General features: G+C 47.8%; 1 protein-coding gene and 1 pseudogene across 1 annotated transcript in view; one reads left to right on the top strand and one right to left on the bottom strand.

Moving 5' to 3' along the window:
- The window catches only part of DOCK4 (dedicator of cytokinesis 4), a 198,090-nt gene that overhangs the window by 140,039 nt on the left and 41,024 nt on the right, over positions 1–17,027 (top strand). The window contains exons 22-30 of the mRNA XM_014547168.1: positions 709–879; positions 1,326–1,518; positions 4,759–4,886; positions 5,651–5,785; positions 7,054–7,152; positions 10,313–10,407; positions 11,257–11,332; positions 13,338–13,438; positions 13,865–13,923. Coding sequence (XP_014402654.1) covers positions 709–879; positions 1,326–1,518; positions 4,759–4,886; positions 5,651–5,785; positions 7,054–7,152; positions 10,313–10,407; positions 11,257–11,332; positions 13,338–13,438; positions 13,865–13,923 — 1,057 coding nt within the window. The remainder of the gene's footprint in view (positions 1–708; positions 880–1,325; positions 1,519–4,758; positions 4,887–5,650; positions 5,786–7,053; positions 7,153–10,312; positions 10,408–11,256; positions 11,333–13,337; positions 13,439–13,864; positions 13,924–17,027) is intronic.
- LOC106727689 lies at positions 15,161–15,615 on the bottom strand (annotated as a pseudogene).

Genomic DNA, 17,027 nt, shown 5'->3' with positions numbered 1-17,027 from the left:
TTACTTTAGAGAACAGACTTCTTTTGTTAATTTAAAAATCTCTGAGGATTAAAACATTTTGTTTTTGCCTCTGAAGAATTACATAGAATTTTTATAGTGATGTATTTAAAATTAAAAAAAAATTGTTCAATGATAGCGGACATTCAGTATTATACTAGTGTCAGGTGCACAGCATGGCGGGTAGACATGTGTGTAACTTACGAAGGGGTGAGGCCCCCCATGAGTCTAGGACCACCTGACACCGTATGACAATATCATGTAGCTATGACAGTATTAACGACTGTCCTCCCTCTGCTGTGCGTCACCTCCCTGTGACTATTCTGTCAGTCTAGGACCACCTGACACCGTATGACAATATCATGTCACTATGACAGTATTAACGACTGTCCTCCCTCTGTGCGTCACCTCCCTGTGACTATTCTGTAACTGCCAGCTTATACTTCTCACTCCCTTCCCCTCTCCCCCGGCCCCCTGCTCCCTCCCCTCTGGCAGCCACGCAGAGAAATGTTAAGTGATCTAGACGTCTTCCCTCATTAGGCCTCAGAGAAAAGGGACTCTTCTCCGACATATAAGTGCTGTTCAGAACCTCCCGGTCCTTTGCGTTAAAATCGGGGATTTGAAGTCTAACGCTGTCCCGGCTCCCTGTCTGTCCTTGTGTGTCAGTGCCTTGCGCTCACTGAGGGTCACCGTGTCCCCGTTGTGCTGCAGGCCCAGGAGTACATCTTCAAGTACATAGTGCAGTCGCGCCGGCTGTTCTCGCTGGCCACGGGCGGGCAGCACGAGGAGGAGTTCCGCTGCTGCATCCGCGAGCTGCTCCTGTCCGTGCGCTTCTTCCTCTCGCAGGAGAGCAAAGGGGCCGGGCCACTCTCTCAGTCCCAGGTGCGTGTCTTTTCTTTTTACATATATTTTTTATTGCCCTGGACAGTGTGGCTCAGTGGATAGAGCGTCGGCCTGCAGACCAAAGGGTCCCGGCTTCGACTCTGGTCAAGGGCAGCTATCTCCGTTGCAGGCTGCTCCTCGACCTGGGCCCTGGTCGGGGCACTTGCAGGAGGCAACCATAATTTCAGAGAGGAAAGGAGAGGGAGAGGGAGATAGAAGCATCAATGATGAGAGAGAATCATTGATTGGCTGCCTCCTGCACCCCCCACACTGGGGATGGAGCCCGCAACCCGGGCATGTGCCCTGACTGGGACTTGAACTGTGACCTCCTGGTTCACAGGTTGAAGCTCAATCAACCCCTGAGCCACAGCGGCCGGGCCTCCCTGATGTCTCCCAGCTCGTTGCTGAGAGTATGCCGGGAGTTGACCTGCATTTCTCTCTTGAAGGCCGTGTTCCTGAGCTCCTTCCCCGCCGTGTACTCGGAGCTGCTGAAGCTCTTCGACGTCCGGGAAGTGGCCAACCTGGTGCAGGACACGCTGGGCAGCCTGCCCACCCTCCTGCACGTGGACGAGACGCTGCAGGCGGTGAAGCTGCAGTGCATCGGCCAGACCGTGGAGAGCCAGCTCTACACCAACCCAGGTGGGCGTCCCGCAGGGCAGAGTGCGCAGGGCAGCTCCCACGCCCGCCTCACCTCCGTGGCCGCGGGGCAGCGAAGCTGTTCAGGTGGGAGACGCCAGCCTCCTTCTCCACGGCCCTGGGCCCGGGTGGTGGGATAAACCTGTTGAGGAGCCAGGCACACGCGTATGGCTACTCAACCCTGTTTCTAGAAGGAAGGGAAGTCCTGCTGGTGAGGGACTGGCCCCTCGGTGGGTGTAGGTGCGCTTCCTTGTCCTGTGAGGCCTGTGTGTTTGTGCGGGCGCTGAGGAAGGCTCCCTCCCGCCCTGAGTCCTTGGTTTGCACCCTCTGATGTGTATTAGGAAGAGAGTCACATACGCCTTTTCCCATGAGACACCTCACTACTGGCTGGGACCAGGCCAGTGCTGCACCAACAGGCGGATGTGGCCGCCCTCGCCTTGTCTGTGGCCTTAAGGAGACAGCTCTGCTGTGCAGCGTTGTGTTCGCTGGAGGCGGGCACTTCACTAATGCCCTTCACTATTCACCTGACGGAATGACCTTCCGTCCTTCGCTTCTTGGCCTTTTTTATCACGAGCCGATGCTGATCTTGCCTGGTTTCTCTGCATCCGCTGTTAGTGTTGTGAATTGCACCGATGGAGGGTTCGGCCTTAAATCCTCAAGATAGACTCTGTTTAATCATAGTGAGATATGTATCAACCCGCATGGGTGTTGGTGACATTTTACATGGAGGTTTGCCTCTGTGTTGAGGGAGGTACCCATCTGTGGTTTTTTTAATCTTGTAATGTCGTTGGCCGATGTGGGCCTCGGCGATGCTTGCCTCCTTCAGTGAGTCCGTGTGGTCCCTGTTTGCTTGGTTTTCTGGGAGAATTCACACCGACTTGTTACGGTTTCTTCTATAAAATGCTTCATAGGATTCATAGGAGCCACGTGGGCCTGGAATTTTCCTTGTAGGTTTCTAACAAGTTTAATTCCTTTGATCAGCATAGAGGTCCTTAGGTTATCCATTTTTTATGAACAAGTCAAGTGGAATTATAATTTATGCAAATGTAAGACCCATGGGTGTTTATAAACCAAGAGTTACTCCTCTGAGTTGTGCCCGAGGAGTTTACCCCCTGGATGAAGTGAATGCGATGGGCCTGGAGCAGAGAATCAGATGCTGCTAAATGGGGGATGGGGCTCCCCCGACAGACAGGCCTCACCATTAGACAGAGACCCACCAGCCATGGCCGGGCCTGGCCTGACAAGTCACTGACAGGTGTGGGCTCGTGCTGCCCAGGAGGGGTCTGGCAGGTTCCTCCACAGGGAGACTGACCAGCTGAGAGAAGAGCTTCTGAAGTGGGGGCTCCTCCCTTCGTGCCCCGCAGCAAAGCCTCGCCTGCCCACAAACTGGGTGCTCACTGGTGATGAGGGGTGACCATGGAAAGGGAAGAAACGGACAAAGAAGAACTTGAAAGAAAAAGATACTTCAGTGAGAAAATAAACAAAACATCAAGAAAAGAGTCTGATTTCCCAAGAGACAAACCGTGCAGGCGTGAAACAAGGATGGGCGATATCGGGAGAGGTCACCCCAAGAAGCAAACATGAGCAGCCACGTCAGGAAATGCAAGCGTCTGGTCTGAAAATTACTCTGAATTTCCTGGTGCAGCGACGGCCTAGAGCAGTGATGGCAAACCAACAAAGATTTATATTTTTGATATTTACTTTATATATTTAAATGCCATTTAACAAAAATCAACCAAAAAAATGAGTTCATGTGTCACCTCTGACACGCGTGTCATAGGTTCGCCATCACTGGCCTAGAGCAAGTGTGCCCCTCGGACCCCAGGGCCTGTGTCCCTGCCCAGCTTGCAGGCCCGGGACACTGGCCTGGGAAGGAAGGAGAGACCCTTGGAGCAGAAATATATCGTAGCATAAACAGGGAAACTTAATCGAAGGCTTGGGGGGGTAAAGTAAGGAAATAGCCCAGAAAGTTGGACAAAAAATAAGATTAAAAAAAAAAAGTCAGAAAAAGTAGAAGATAGTTTAAGATTTTCTAAAAGAGGGATCTCTTACCCTTGGAGGCAGCATGGAGGGACCCGGAGAGCATTATGTTAAGCAAAATAAGCCAGTCAGAGGAAGACAAGTACCACAGGATCTCACTCGTATGTGGAATCTAATGAACAAAATAAACTGATGAACAAAACAGATCCCGAGACATAGAAGCATGAACAGACTAAGGAATCTCAGAGGGAAGAGGGGAGAGGCGGGAAGAGATGGACCAGAGAACTCATATGCATATATGCATAACCCATGGACAGAGACAATAGTGTGGTGAAGGCCTGGGGTGGGGGTGGAGGGTCAATGGGGGGGAAAAGGACATCTGTAATACTTTCAACAATAAAGGCGAATTTAAAAGAGAGAGAGAGAGAGATTCATGACGTGAATATAGGCAAAGTTCCAGACACAGGACAGAAAATAATGAAAGGGAAGGAAATCATCGTAGCCATAATTCACGGCAAGTTCCCCGAGCGGAGGGATATGAGTTCATGGATTGAAGAGACCAAAAGACAAGGAATAATCATGAAATTTTGAATTACCAGGAATAATTTCCCAAAAGCTTTCAAAAAGAGATGGACTAAACCAAAACCAAGCAGGACTCCAGCCACGCACGGAGGGCTGGACGTCAGGATGGCGGCACACCCCCAGGGTTCATTTCTCTCTGTGCCCCGAGTCTTCAGTGGGGCTGGGAGCCGAGAGGCAGTGAAATAAACCGCATCCTGTCCGCCCTCTGGGAAGCCAGGGGGTGACCCATCTCAGTGGAAAACCAGGAAATGGCCCGAGAAGCATGCCATTCTGATATTTGGAGGTAAAACAAGCAACTTTTTAAAAAAACATTTCTTTTTTAAAAACATATATTTTTATTGATTTCAGAGAGGAAGAGAGAAGGAGAGAGAGAAATAGAAACATCAATGATGAGAATCATGGATCGGCTGCCTCCTGCACGCCCCATGTTGGGGATCGAGCTCGCAACCTGGGCATGTGCCCTTGACTGGAATCGAACCCTATTTCAGTAAAAGAGTGAAAACCCTTTTGCGTGCAGGAATTGTGGGTTGGGAAAAGGAGCTACTGGCTTTGAACATGGACAGTGTGGGACTGGTACCTTCTTAGCTACCTGTGCCAACAAGGTATCCATCATCCCGTTCCTGCTGATGATGAAGTGGGAGGAAGGGGCTGTGCAGGGACGCTGACGGCTCCTCCCTGCAGATTCCAGGTGCATCCTGCTGCCCGTGGTCCTGCATCACCTGCACATGCACCTGCGGCAGCAGAAGGACCTGGTCGCATGTGCACGCATCCTCAGCAACGTGTTCTGCCTCAGCAAGAAGAACAGCTCGGTGAGTAGACACCCGTCCTCGCAGCCCGGCCCAGCCCGGCCCGGCCCGCGGCTCCCGGACCTAAAGCCTTAACTATCTTCAAAGACCCCCGTGGAGTCACCCCTGACGCCCTCCCTTCCATCTGCAGCTGGGTTGGACTTTGTGCTTTTCCTCTGGTGGAATTTTTTTTCATCTTGCGTGGTGGCTGTAACCCCCAATAACCTGGGCTTCCAAAGCTTGTATTTCAAGAAAGAACCGTGTCCCCAGGTAGGAAGAGGAGACTCCACGCCTCCCACGTGTCTTTTTATTTTTTTCAACATATTTTTATTGATTTCAGGGAGGAAGGGAGAGGGAGAGATAGAAACATCAGTGATGAGAGAGAATCATTGATTGGCTGCCTCTTGCACACCCCACTGAGCATGGAGCCTGCAACCCGGGCATGTGCCCTGACCTCCTGGTTCATAGGTTAACACTCAAGGCCACACGCTGTCAGCGGCCTGGCTGGGCTCTGAATCTGTCCCAGGGCCTCACCCCGCTTTGTATGTGGGTCCCAGGCACCTGCTGCACAGCCGGCGTGTGTGCTGGGGGTCAGCTCCTCGCTGCCTCCGCCCTGGTTTTCTGTAAGAAGGTCGTTCCCGGGGCTGACCCAGGGGACGTCCAGGGCCGCACAGCTCCAAGTTCTCCGACGCCTCCTTCTCTACTTGGAAACGCTCTTTCCCCCTTCCCTGAGAGAGCGGAGCGCCGTGAGCAGAACGCCCTGAGCACGTGGGCCTTTCTCTCTGCAGGAGAAGTCCGTGCTGGAGGAGATCGACGTGATCGTGGCCAGCCTGCTGGACATCCTGCTGCGGACCATCCTGGAGATCACCAGCCGCCCGCAGGCCTCCGGCCCCGCCACGCGGCTCCACTTCCAGGATGTCACCGTGAGTCCCCAGCCAGCGGCCGCGGGGCCGGGCGTGTGCGGGCCAAAGCCGTGGTCGCTGGGAGGGTGGGTGCTGCGGGAATCTGGGCTCTGGCCTTGGGTGTCGAGCACAAGAACTTCGGACAAGCACAGCAGAGTGTGGTCAGACGGGCCTGTGCTCTGCTGGGTGTCCGCATGCCCACGGGCCGGGCAGAATCTCATGCAAAGGAAGCAGCATTTGTAACCGCGAGGGTCCCGAGGCCCGGGATGGAGGTTGTGGACCGATGGCCATGCGTGTTACTGCGTGGAAGCTGCCTCCCGCGCGGTTAGATATTGGAAAGGGAACCTGTTACTAGGGTGTTGTTTTCTCCAGCCGGAGAGAGCTTTTTAAAGTTCAAAGAACAGTTGGTGGAAGAACAAAATGTACCATCCTTCTTAATTTTTTAAAAATATGTTTTTATTGATTTCAGAGAGGAAGCGAGAGGGAGATGGAGATAGGAACATCCATGATGAGAGAGAATCATTGATCAGCTGCCTCCTGCACGCCCCCTACTGGGGACCGAGCCCACAACCCGGGCCTGTGCCCTGACTGGGAATTGAACGGTGACCTCCTGGTTCATAGGTCGTTGCTCAACCACAGAGCCATGCTGGCCAGGCCATCTTTCTTCTTTAAATAAGTATTATACTGCCTACCTCAGTGATGGCGAACCTATGACACGCGTGTCAGAGGTGACACGCGAACTCATTTTTTTTGGTTGATTTTTCTTTGTTAAATGGCATTTAAATATATAAAATAAATATCAAAAATATAAGTCTTTGTTTTACTATGGTTGCAAATATCAAAAAATTTCTATATGTGACACGGCACCAGAGTTAAGTTAGGATTTTTCAAAATGCTGACACGCCGAGCTCAGAAGGTTCGCCATCACTGGCCTACCTCATAGCATTGATGGCGTAATGAATGAAGGCGTAGTAACTGCTGAATAAACGGTTAGGGGCCTCATTGCCATGCCTCCTTGCGTGTGTGCAGTTACTTCCCTAGTGAGAAGCTTTCACCCCAGTGAGGAATTTCATTCTGAATTTAGAAATTCATGTACAACAAGGAAATGGTTCTCTGGGGAGAGACTTTGTGACATTATGGTGAATTTAGAGTAAGAAGACTTCATAGAGGGAGTTTGGGTCATAGTGGGGTTTTTTTTTCAATTGTCTATCTTAGAGTAGTTTAAAGCAAGTCACTGATGGGTCTATGTCTTATTGAAAAACATGCTTGTCTGTTTGTGTTTTAATTAGGGGGAGTTTGTTGCTTGTCTCCTGTCCCTGTTACGACAAATGACAGACAGGCATTATCAGCAGCTTCTTGACAGTTTCAGTACAAAGGAAGAACTGAGGGTAAGTGACAGTTAAACAGTTTTTTAATGTCCCTTTTTAACTTCTCTCGCTCTTCTTCAACGTTGTCCGGACAGTCCCTTGACAGTTGCTTTACTACTTTCCATTAAACTGTAAGCTGCTTTTTCTCTGCTTTGTCCACGCATCTGCTCATTCGTGTTGGCTCTGTCAGGCAAGTATGTCAAACTCGCGGCCGGCATGCGGCCTACTGGCTGTAAGTTTGACATGCTTGCTGTAAAGTTTCTATGCTCATGCAAAGTAATTAACTCTTATCTTGGACAAGAACGTAGCATTGAAAACACCTGTCATCAGCGTGCAACAGGCCAGAAACAGAGTAACAGAGCTAAGGAGACTAACCATAGTTCAGTGGCCTTGGGAATATTGTCCTCAGGGAAGATACGGACTTACTGAGATATGTTGGCTGGTTCCATCCCTATGAAACCCCCGTGAGAGATTCCGGCTGCTGTGTGCTGATATGGGAGGCAGAGTTGAGGCTGATATTCTCGGTCAGCCTGTAGCCTAAGCCATACGCTATGCTTGTCTGACACGCTGACGTGCAATAAAAAACATTGATGTTTCTAAATATCTGGTCTTGGCCGAGATTTAGGGCACTCTGCTGCTTCCTTCATGGCATTCCCTGAGAGCTTGGAAGTTGATTGTCCTCAGTGGGAGAAAGGACCTGTCGTCTGTCCTTTTGTTGCTTTTATTTCTCTCCATCCCTCCAGTTTTCCTCTGGGGACCCAGACATTATCAACAGCTTCATAGTGGGAAGGTTCTGAACTGCTAGGGGTGAAGTCTAGGCCGGTGGGGACGGTCGCCCTGACGGTACACGACTGGAAGCCTTCCCGGGGCCTTGGGGGGGACTTGTACATTTTAAAAAACATAGACAATGCGTACGGGTCACGTATCTCTGACTCTGAACTGCCTGGAGGAGGTCGTCTAATCTCAGAAGAATCCGTCAGCCACTCCGAGCGGTCGGCAGCTGAGTCAGAGGAAGCGAAGAGTAGGCTCGGGCAGATGTAGACTCGAGCGGGTGGGTGATGGGCATGTTCATGCTCAAGCCCGAGCCCCCATGCTTACCTTCACTCTTGAGTTGAGGATTTCAGTGGGTGAGAAGCGTTGGACCGCTACACACAGAAGGCCACCTTGTGGTGGAAAAGGAGGATAATGCTGCAGTGATGAACTTCCATCGGATGTGGAGGAGCCCTTCTTCACTGAGGAAGTCTGGCCGTCACAGTTCAGTCTTTAAAATCCCCAGAGTTATTAAGGGCAGCAAAGTCCTGCCATTTCTCCTCGGCGGCCCGCGCGTGCTGTGGGCGCGTGGCGTGAGGCACAGTGTCGCAGAAGTGCGTGGGTGCGGGGCCAGAGGCTGCCGCTCGGCCTTGTTAATTCTTCCCTTCTCTGGGACACGGCGTTATTTTAGAAATGAACAAAAGCAAAAAGTAAGAAGTGATTAGGGTTTTTTTCCTTCCTTCTGTCGTCAGTAATGGTTTATTATACACCCACCTTCTCCTGCGGGCCGACATTCATCCGCGTCCCTGGCATTTTATGTGGGAGGAGAGCAGTGAGGGTCCTGTGCTCTGTGGATTATGACTTTCCATGCAGAACTGTGGGGCGGCCTTTAAGGCGTGAGGTTGGTTATACACGTTCCGGCAGTTACGTAGGACATTGTGACCTTTCATTGTCTTTTATGTACTGGCTCAAAAACCCTATCTGCCCGGCTGGTGTGGCTCCGTGGTTGAGCGTCGACCTATGAATCAGGAGGTCACGGTTCGATTCCCAGTCAGGGCACATGCCCAGGTTGTGAGCTCAATCCCCAGTGTGGGGTGTGCAGGAGGCAGCCCATCAGTGATTCTCTCTCCTCATTGATGCTTCTCTCTCTCCCTCTTCCTTCCTCTCTGAAATCAACAAAAATGTATTTTTTAAAAATCCTATCTGATTAAGCCTCACTCCAACTTGAAGCCTTGAGGACTCCACGTTACCTACAGGACAGAGCCCAGGTCTCAGCAAGTCTTCGCGGTCCTCAGTCTACCTTCTCTCCACAGTTCCTCGGCCGCTTTCAAACCCCTCGCCCCAGACAAACATTGTTCCTAACAAACCACATGCATACGTTTTAATTCATCGGGATCTTCTTTTTGTGTTTTTTTTGTGTGAATCCTCACCTGAGGATATTTTTTTCGTTGAATTTTTAGAGAGTAGAAGGGAGGAGGAGAGGCAGAAAGAGAGAAACATGGATGAGAGAGAGACATATCGATTAGTTGCCTCCCTCACGTGCCCTGACCAGGGCTGCGGGGGTGGGGATCAAGCTCACAATCGAGATACGTGCCTTTGCCTGGAATCAAACCTGTTCTCAATGTATGGGTTGATGTCAAAGCGGCTAAAATAAATTCTTGTCTAAATATTTGCAAGCTTGAGCAGAGCTGTCGGAGTATGTTACACACACGCACACACACACACACACACACACACGTACACACAGCATGTTTCTTAGTTTTTAAGAGTCTGCCTTTCTGCCTTCTGATGATTTGAGTGACAATCATAATCTTATATTCAAACAGCTTACATGTTTAACATAATGTGTTATTGGGTTTGACAAAGAAAACTTTTGTGTTTGGGGTTGTGGTTGTTGTTTTTACATTTTCGGCAACACCATACTGTTGCCTTCAATCAAATTGTTAGAGATATTTTCCTAGTAGCCCTTCAGGTTACAACAAAAATTCTTTAAGGGTCAGTTAATGAATCTAAATCGAAGCTAGACTGCACTGATCTCTTTTTGAGTCGGGCCAGCTACGTTTCTTCACTCCATGCGGTGTGTGACCACGTGCTGTGGCCTCCGGGGCCCCACCCTGATACGGTGTGAAAGGGAGGTATCGCCACCTCTGACAACAGCGTGTTTCCAGGTGACCTGTGGAAAAACATCTCCAGAAATGCCATCGCCCTCTGGCCTGACATCTCTGAGAGGAATGCCTGCACAGGCCATTGTAATTGGAAAATAAATTTTACGTAAGAGGGGAGTGTTTCTGCACTACCCTAGCTGCGAAGCATGGGTCGCTGGGTCCACTCACACCATCGTGTGTGAGTGGGCGCACACATGTGTGTACGTGCGTGTGCATTACAATAACCAATTAACGCAGTGAGATGGTCTGTTTCTTCCTCACCCAAGGACTTCCTGCTGCAGATATTCACTGTGTTCCGAATATTGATACGGCCCGAGATGTTCCCCAAGGACTGGACTGTCATGCGCCTGGTGGCTAACAAGTAAGACCTTTTTTAAAAAAATATATTTTTATTGTCTTTTTAGAAAGAGAGGAAGGGAGAGAGAGAGAAACATCAATGATGAAAGAGAATCATTGATCAGCTGCCCACAACCTAGATATGTGCCCCAATCAGGAATCAAACCAGTGACCTCCTGGTTCATAGGTCAGTGCTCAACCACTGAGCCACACTGGCCAGGCTAGTACGACTTCTATATTGATGATACTTGAAGCTCATCATCCAGGGTTAGAGCAGAGGACAACAAGATGTTTTTAGTTTGATGTCAAGCTCAAAGCTGCCAAGTCCTGGGGTCCTTTTCCTCTGCCTTTGAATTACCTTCTCTCACTGCTTTTAAAAAAAACCACTACTACTTGTTTTAAACAGGTGGTACATTACCATGGTTCAAAGTCACATAGGAGGCACCGATCAGTGATTCTCATTGATGTTTCTGTTCCTCTCTCCCTCTCCCTTCCTCTCTGAAATGAATAAAAATGTATTTTTTAAAAATCGAACAATAGAACAGATAGATGATGCCCTGAGAAACCCCACCCCCTCCTTGTTTATCCCCTGCCCAGCCTGGGGAAACCACCTGTTAGTTTAGTTACTTCCTCGGTCCCTGCACCAGGGTCCCTAAATCTGCGCCTCGAAGGAGGCAGAATGTGGGCGTTCTTCTGCACATGGCTCTTTCCTTCACACTCCTGGCGATCATCCCACAGTCGTACATGCAAAGCCCCTTGTTCTTTTCTGTTTTGTTTTGTTTTTTTTCCCTTTTCTTTTCCTTGTACAACTGTATAGTATTCTTCCGCCTTGGTGTGGAGCTCCTAACTTTCTCTGTGTTACTTTGATCCCTAGCGTGATCATCACAACGGTTCTCTACCTGTCAGACGCACTTCGTAAGAACTTCTTAAATGAAAACTTCGATTATAAGGTAAGTATTACACGCACAACTATTCGACTTGGGGTAAAGGTTTCACCTGGCACTCAAGGAAATGGCCTCATTTGTTTGTTTTCTCTTAATCATAGGAAAGTAAATTTATTCTGGCTTCCTCAAATTCACCTCGGGCCATCTACAAGAGTTTTCATTACATGTGTGAGCAAGTCAGGGCTATATGGTGCTTACCCGCCGGGTGGAATCGCAGTGCCTAAGTGGAGACAGTGCTGTGTCATAACCAGAATTTTAAAAAAATATTTGTTTTATTGACTTCAGAGAGGAAGAGAGAGGGAGAGAGAAAAAAATCAATGATGAGAGAGAATCATCGATTAGCTGCCTCATGCATGCCCCCCACTGGAGATTGAGCCCGCAACCCAGGCATGTGCCCTGACCAGGAATCGAACTGTGACCTCCTGGTTCAGAGGTCGGTGCTCAACCACTGAGTCACGTTGGCTGGGCTCGTTACCATATTTTTTAATTTCTTTTCTTCTCTTCGTGACCCTCATGCATGACTAAGGGGACTTAGAACATAATGTTTTTAAGACCTATCTTAAGATAGAGTTTATATGAAGAAAACGCTTACAAAGTAATCCCATTTTTTAGAATAAATTAATGCAAAGGAAAAAAAATGATTAGTAAAGTTTTCCAAGGCAGAACTCTGTGTCTGTGATGTGCCTGGGTCTCTAATAAGAGTTTTTGACCTACTTTTTCAGGGGCAAACAAGAAATGGTGAAGAGGTGGGCGGGGCTGTGCTGCCTCTCCTTCAGGATGTCTATGCTTTGGGGCATCTTTATTTCCTATTATTTTTTAAATAACATCTTTCACATTCAACATTTAATAAAATGTCCTTATGGGTTAACTAGAAAATAAAAAAAAAACCCACATATATAATAAGACCAATGGAATTTTAATGGTTGCATAATATTTCTTTATATCAGACCTTATATCAGACTTTATAATAATTAACTTATCAAAATTTCATAACCAAAGCTCTACTTTTTAATACTTTGGTTGTTTCTAATTTTGTTCCTATAAATTATTCTTTTTTATGTACATCCTTACAAAATAAAACTTGGCATATGTCCCCAATTATTTCTTTGAATAAATGTTTATAAGTGGAATTGCTGAGTTAAAGGTTGTACCACCCATTTGATTATCTATATCGGCACCAACACTGGGAGATAATTTTTTTTTGACAATTTGATGAGATAAAATCTTTTTTGCTCTAATTTGCATTTCTTAATAGTTATTAGTTATTGACTAAAATCCATATTTTGTGAATTGTCATTCTGGACCTTTGTTCATTATTTTGCGGGGGTTCTATCATACTTTTTAATTGTGAGAACTCTTTATATATGAAAGATATTAACCCTTTTTAATTTTACTTGGTATCAATAGAGAAGTAGTTTCTTTCATTATATCTTATCTTTTTGGTTAAGTTTATTGTCAGCAATTTTATTCTGATCTCTCTCTGATGCTGTTTTGGGGATAAGAAAACTTTGAATCAAAAGATTTGTCTGGGCAGGGAATTTTTATATACTGTCTGAATTTAAAGCAATTAGCATTTCCAAAGAAGTGTATGCATCCTTTTGAGTTCTACATTGAAAGGAGTTCCAAAAAGGAATTCGCACAGGAATAAAGTGATTCATCTCATACCTCTGCCTCCTTGGAGACACACAGTTATAAGAGAAACGGAATATATTCCATTTAAATATACCAGAGAGCTTCTGACACCTGTGACAACACATGGGAGCAATATAGAAAAAGAGAGTATTTATTTAGTTTACTTCTTTATTGTAGGACATTTAAAGCATATGTAAAAGTAGGGAGAGCAGCATAAGGAACTCCCGTGTACCCATAACCAGCTTCTACTGTTATCAACTCAGGACCATCTGATGATATCAGCCATACCCTCTCCACTTACCTCTCCACGTATCATCTCACTTCCCCTGTAAATATTTCTGTGATAACATAGTACATAAATCTTTAATTTTTGTTTCAGATCTGGGATTCCTACTTTTTCCTCGCGGTCATTTTTATAAACCAGCTGTGTCTGCAATTGGAGATGTTCACACCTTCCAAAAAGAAAAAGGTATTAGAAAAGTAAGTACCAGTGTGTAATCAGATGGGAGCATGAGGCATACCAAGTGCAGTGCCTTTTAAAGGGTGTTTAGTTCAAACGATTCATCGATTAGATGTTCATGCCGGAAATTACAATGGAGAGGTGATGACCAAGAGGACAAGAAGCAGTCTTTTCTGGGAATTTCAATATTTTGAACTTATTTAAACTTTTTTATTTGTCATCAGTCTTTCAGGATTCAAAATTACTACCAAAGTGAACATTATGAGGCAAATCTGTTTTATTAAAGATTTATATGAAGATTTGAATTAGAGGCATCAAGGCATGCACATTGAAATCTTTCATTAAACACATACTGACTTTTAACTCAGACTGATAGTATCCTAGAGACACAGATCTGTCTTTGTTCCGAAGGCCCTGTATCAGGTCTGGTGTTTGTTCTGTTTCAGGTATGGCGACATGCGGGTGACAATGGGCTGTGAGATCTTCAGCATGTGGCAAAACCTGGGTAAGTGATAAAAAGAGAAGCCACGGGCATTTCACAGCTCAGCACCGCACTTTTCACTGTCTGAGTGAAGAGGGCAATTTACCAAGGACAGGATTTGAAACCAAGTGTCTAAATCAGTGAAGGTATCCATACAAAGTAATGACACATTGGCATTGGTTAGGGTTACAACTAATTCTTTAAATTGCTGTCTGCCTGAAAAAAGTCACCTCATCTTCATGAGTTTCATTATTATGGAGTGATAAATTTTATAATCCAGCTCACTCCAGTAATACAAACAACTTTAGCAGTGTGTTAAGAACCTTTTGGAATTTGGAACTGTAACACCTCGAAATTTCTAGGACTCCGAATCCTACCAAATTTAGATTAAACTTCATGGAAATGGACTTGAGCATCACTACTCTTTAAAAAATTTGAAACCATTGACCTATATCATGAAGAGTATAGTCAAAGGATGTAAAGGCATCTGCAGTTGCTAGGAAACCATTAGCTAATTTTGTTAGCCAATCACAGCAGACAGAGTGCAGTATTCCAGCAAATTGATGGCACAGGTTTAGTTACATAGAAAAGAATATTTGGAAAATAGACTGTTCCAAAATCTCCTTGGCAGAGGGTTTCTATTATTTACTATTTAATTTGGTATGTTACTCATTTATGTTAACTACACACGTGTGTAGTGTCCATTCACTACCACTGTGTGGTTCCTCCTTGTGGTTTGTTAAAGGGATGAACCTATTTGAATCGAATGTGCGATGACCTGAAGGTATCTTTGCTCTGGGGCTCCTCTGAGCACAGCATGGCGATGGCAGGGTGTGTTTTCTGTACGTGAAAATAGAAGCATCATCTTTTGACTTACATTCATGTCACAGAGTGATTTTTGACCGGGACACGTATAGTTCTCAAACATGCAGAGCCATTTGAGGAAGCCCCATTGTATAGGTAATTGAGCTCCGTGCTCTTGTGGCTGTTTATTTAGGCTCTTGTCCACGCTCCGGTGAGAAGGCTGGGGCAGGGTCGTTTGGGTAGCAGGTTAGAAACATGGCAGTTGTCCCTCTGGGATAAATTGTAGCATCGCTGTGCATGGTTATTTCCATGGCAGCCTTGGTCCACACCAGGAGACCTGTGCACGTAGGCGCAGGAACCCTGGCTTGCTCAGTTCAGTGGGCACCTTGAGTCTCCCTACAGATGTCATTGCATGCATCATCAGTGTTTCTCCTCTGTGCTGTCTTTCTTTTTCTTTAAAGTTTATAGTTTATTAATCCTCTCATGAAAAATCTGCACAACCATCACAGATAAAGTCACCGAAGAATCTTTACTCCTTCCTTTTGCCAGCACCAACATTGGCCTTTGCAGTACCCTAACTTTCTTCATTCTGTTCTTGCATTCCTTTCTCTGTTTTCTTGAAGTCTTCTTCTTCTCATATAGGCCATGTCTTGCAAGTCTGTGTTTGGGTTCATTTTTCTTTGCATAATCCAAGGAATCGTAAATCATGCCAAAGCCAGTGGTCTTGCCACCACCAACGTGGGTTCTGAATCCAAACACAAAGATGACATCAGGTGTGGTCTTATACGTTTTGGCTAGTTCTTCCTGAATTTCTGTCTTGGGTACTGTTGCCCTCCCAGGGTGAAGGACATCAATGACCATTTGCTTCCGCTGAAGTCCTCTGTTGGTCATGAACTTCCTGGTCCGGATAGTTACGTGTCATTCATGATGAAGGTTGATGTTCTCTGTGCTGTCTTTCAAATAAATATTTGTGACCTTTCTGGGTTTTAGATTAAATGGCTTCTTTGGGAAGAAGAAATTGGAAAGTTGGATAATCCCATAAATTAGTCTAACATCCAGCTTTTATTAACAATTCCCTGAATGTCTTAAAATGTCATTTACAGTCCAGCCAGCGGGGCTCAGTGGTTGAGCATCGACCTATGAACCAGGAGGTCAGGGTTTGATTCCTGGTCAGGGCACATGCCGGGTTGCGGGCTCGATCCCCACCCAGTGTGGGGAGTGCAGGAGGCGACCGATCAATGACTCTCTCATCATTGATGTTTCTCTTTCCCTTCCTCTCTGAAATCAATAAAAACACATTTTAAAACAAACACGTCCTTTACAGCTGGTTTCGGATGGACTCTATTTGGGTTGCGAGGGAAAGAAACCCGCTGGGAAATCTAGAGGCTGTAAACCTGGGCGGTCTGACCCTTAATGGGTGCGGTTAGGGCCTAGGACAGCGCGGGGACCAGCAGCCAGCGGCCCGGCAGCTCTTAGGAACCAGCCCTGGTTCCGCCCAGACCTGGGGAAACTGGCGCTGCGGGGGCACAGCGCCTGGGTCCCCACGTGCTCCCGAGGATCCTCGGCACTTGGTAGATGAGCAGCCCCGCTTCAGGCAGCCCTGGCCCCGGCTCTGCTTTTCCGGCCCAGCAGACGGCTCAGCACAGCGCCAGGCCTCCGCGTGCAGGCGCCTCACGCTCCCCACGTTCCTCACGCTCCTCTCGCTTCTTCACGCTCCTCACGCTCACGTTTCCTCACACTCATGTTTCCTCTCGCTTCCTCACGCTCCCCACGTTCCTCATGCTCCTCTCGCTTCTTCGCGCTCCTCACGTTTGTTCCTCACATTTCCTCACGTTTCCTCTCGCTTCCTCACGCTGCTCCGCCGTCCTGACGCTCCTCAGGCTCCTCCTGGTTCCTCACGCTCCCCCGCTCCACCGCCGGTCCCCGCAGGACAGGGCTCAGGGGCGGGGAGGTGACTGCTGTGCCGTGGCTGCTGTGCCATTTCCCCAGAGCGGAGTCCTGGCTTCGCGGCAGGTGAGCTAGGCCGTGGCTCTGGCTCCACAGCCGCCTGGGGAGGCGCCCAGGAATGACCCCTCCCCCTGCCTCCCTGCGCCCCGGGTTTTTCCCCCAGGCCAGGCCTGCCTGCTGCGCTGCGGGACTCCCTCCCCCGTTTGGCCTCCATCGTCCTGCCTGGATGGGACGTGGCTTTCCTCCTGGATTTAGGTGAACTGACGCTCCCACTAAACAGAAGGCGGCCCTTCCTTCGCGTTTGCAAGCCCTGCATCTCGTGGCCGCTGTGGGAGCAGCCGGCCCCCCACCCCCACGCCTGCTCTGAGGGCCTGACC

This window comes from Myotis brandtii, unplaced genomic scaffold, assembly GCF_000412655.1.
Source record: "Myotis brandtii unplaced genomic scaffold, ASM41265v1 scaffold466, whole genome shotgun sequence".
Taxonomy (NCBI): domain Eukaryota; kingdom Metazoa; phylum Chordata; class Mammalia; order Chiroptera; family Vespertilionidae; genus Myotis; species Myotis brandtii.
This window is presented reverse-complemented; position numbering and strand designations above follow the sequence as displayed.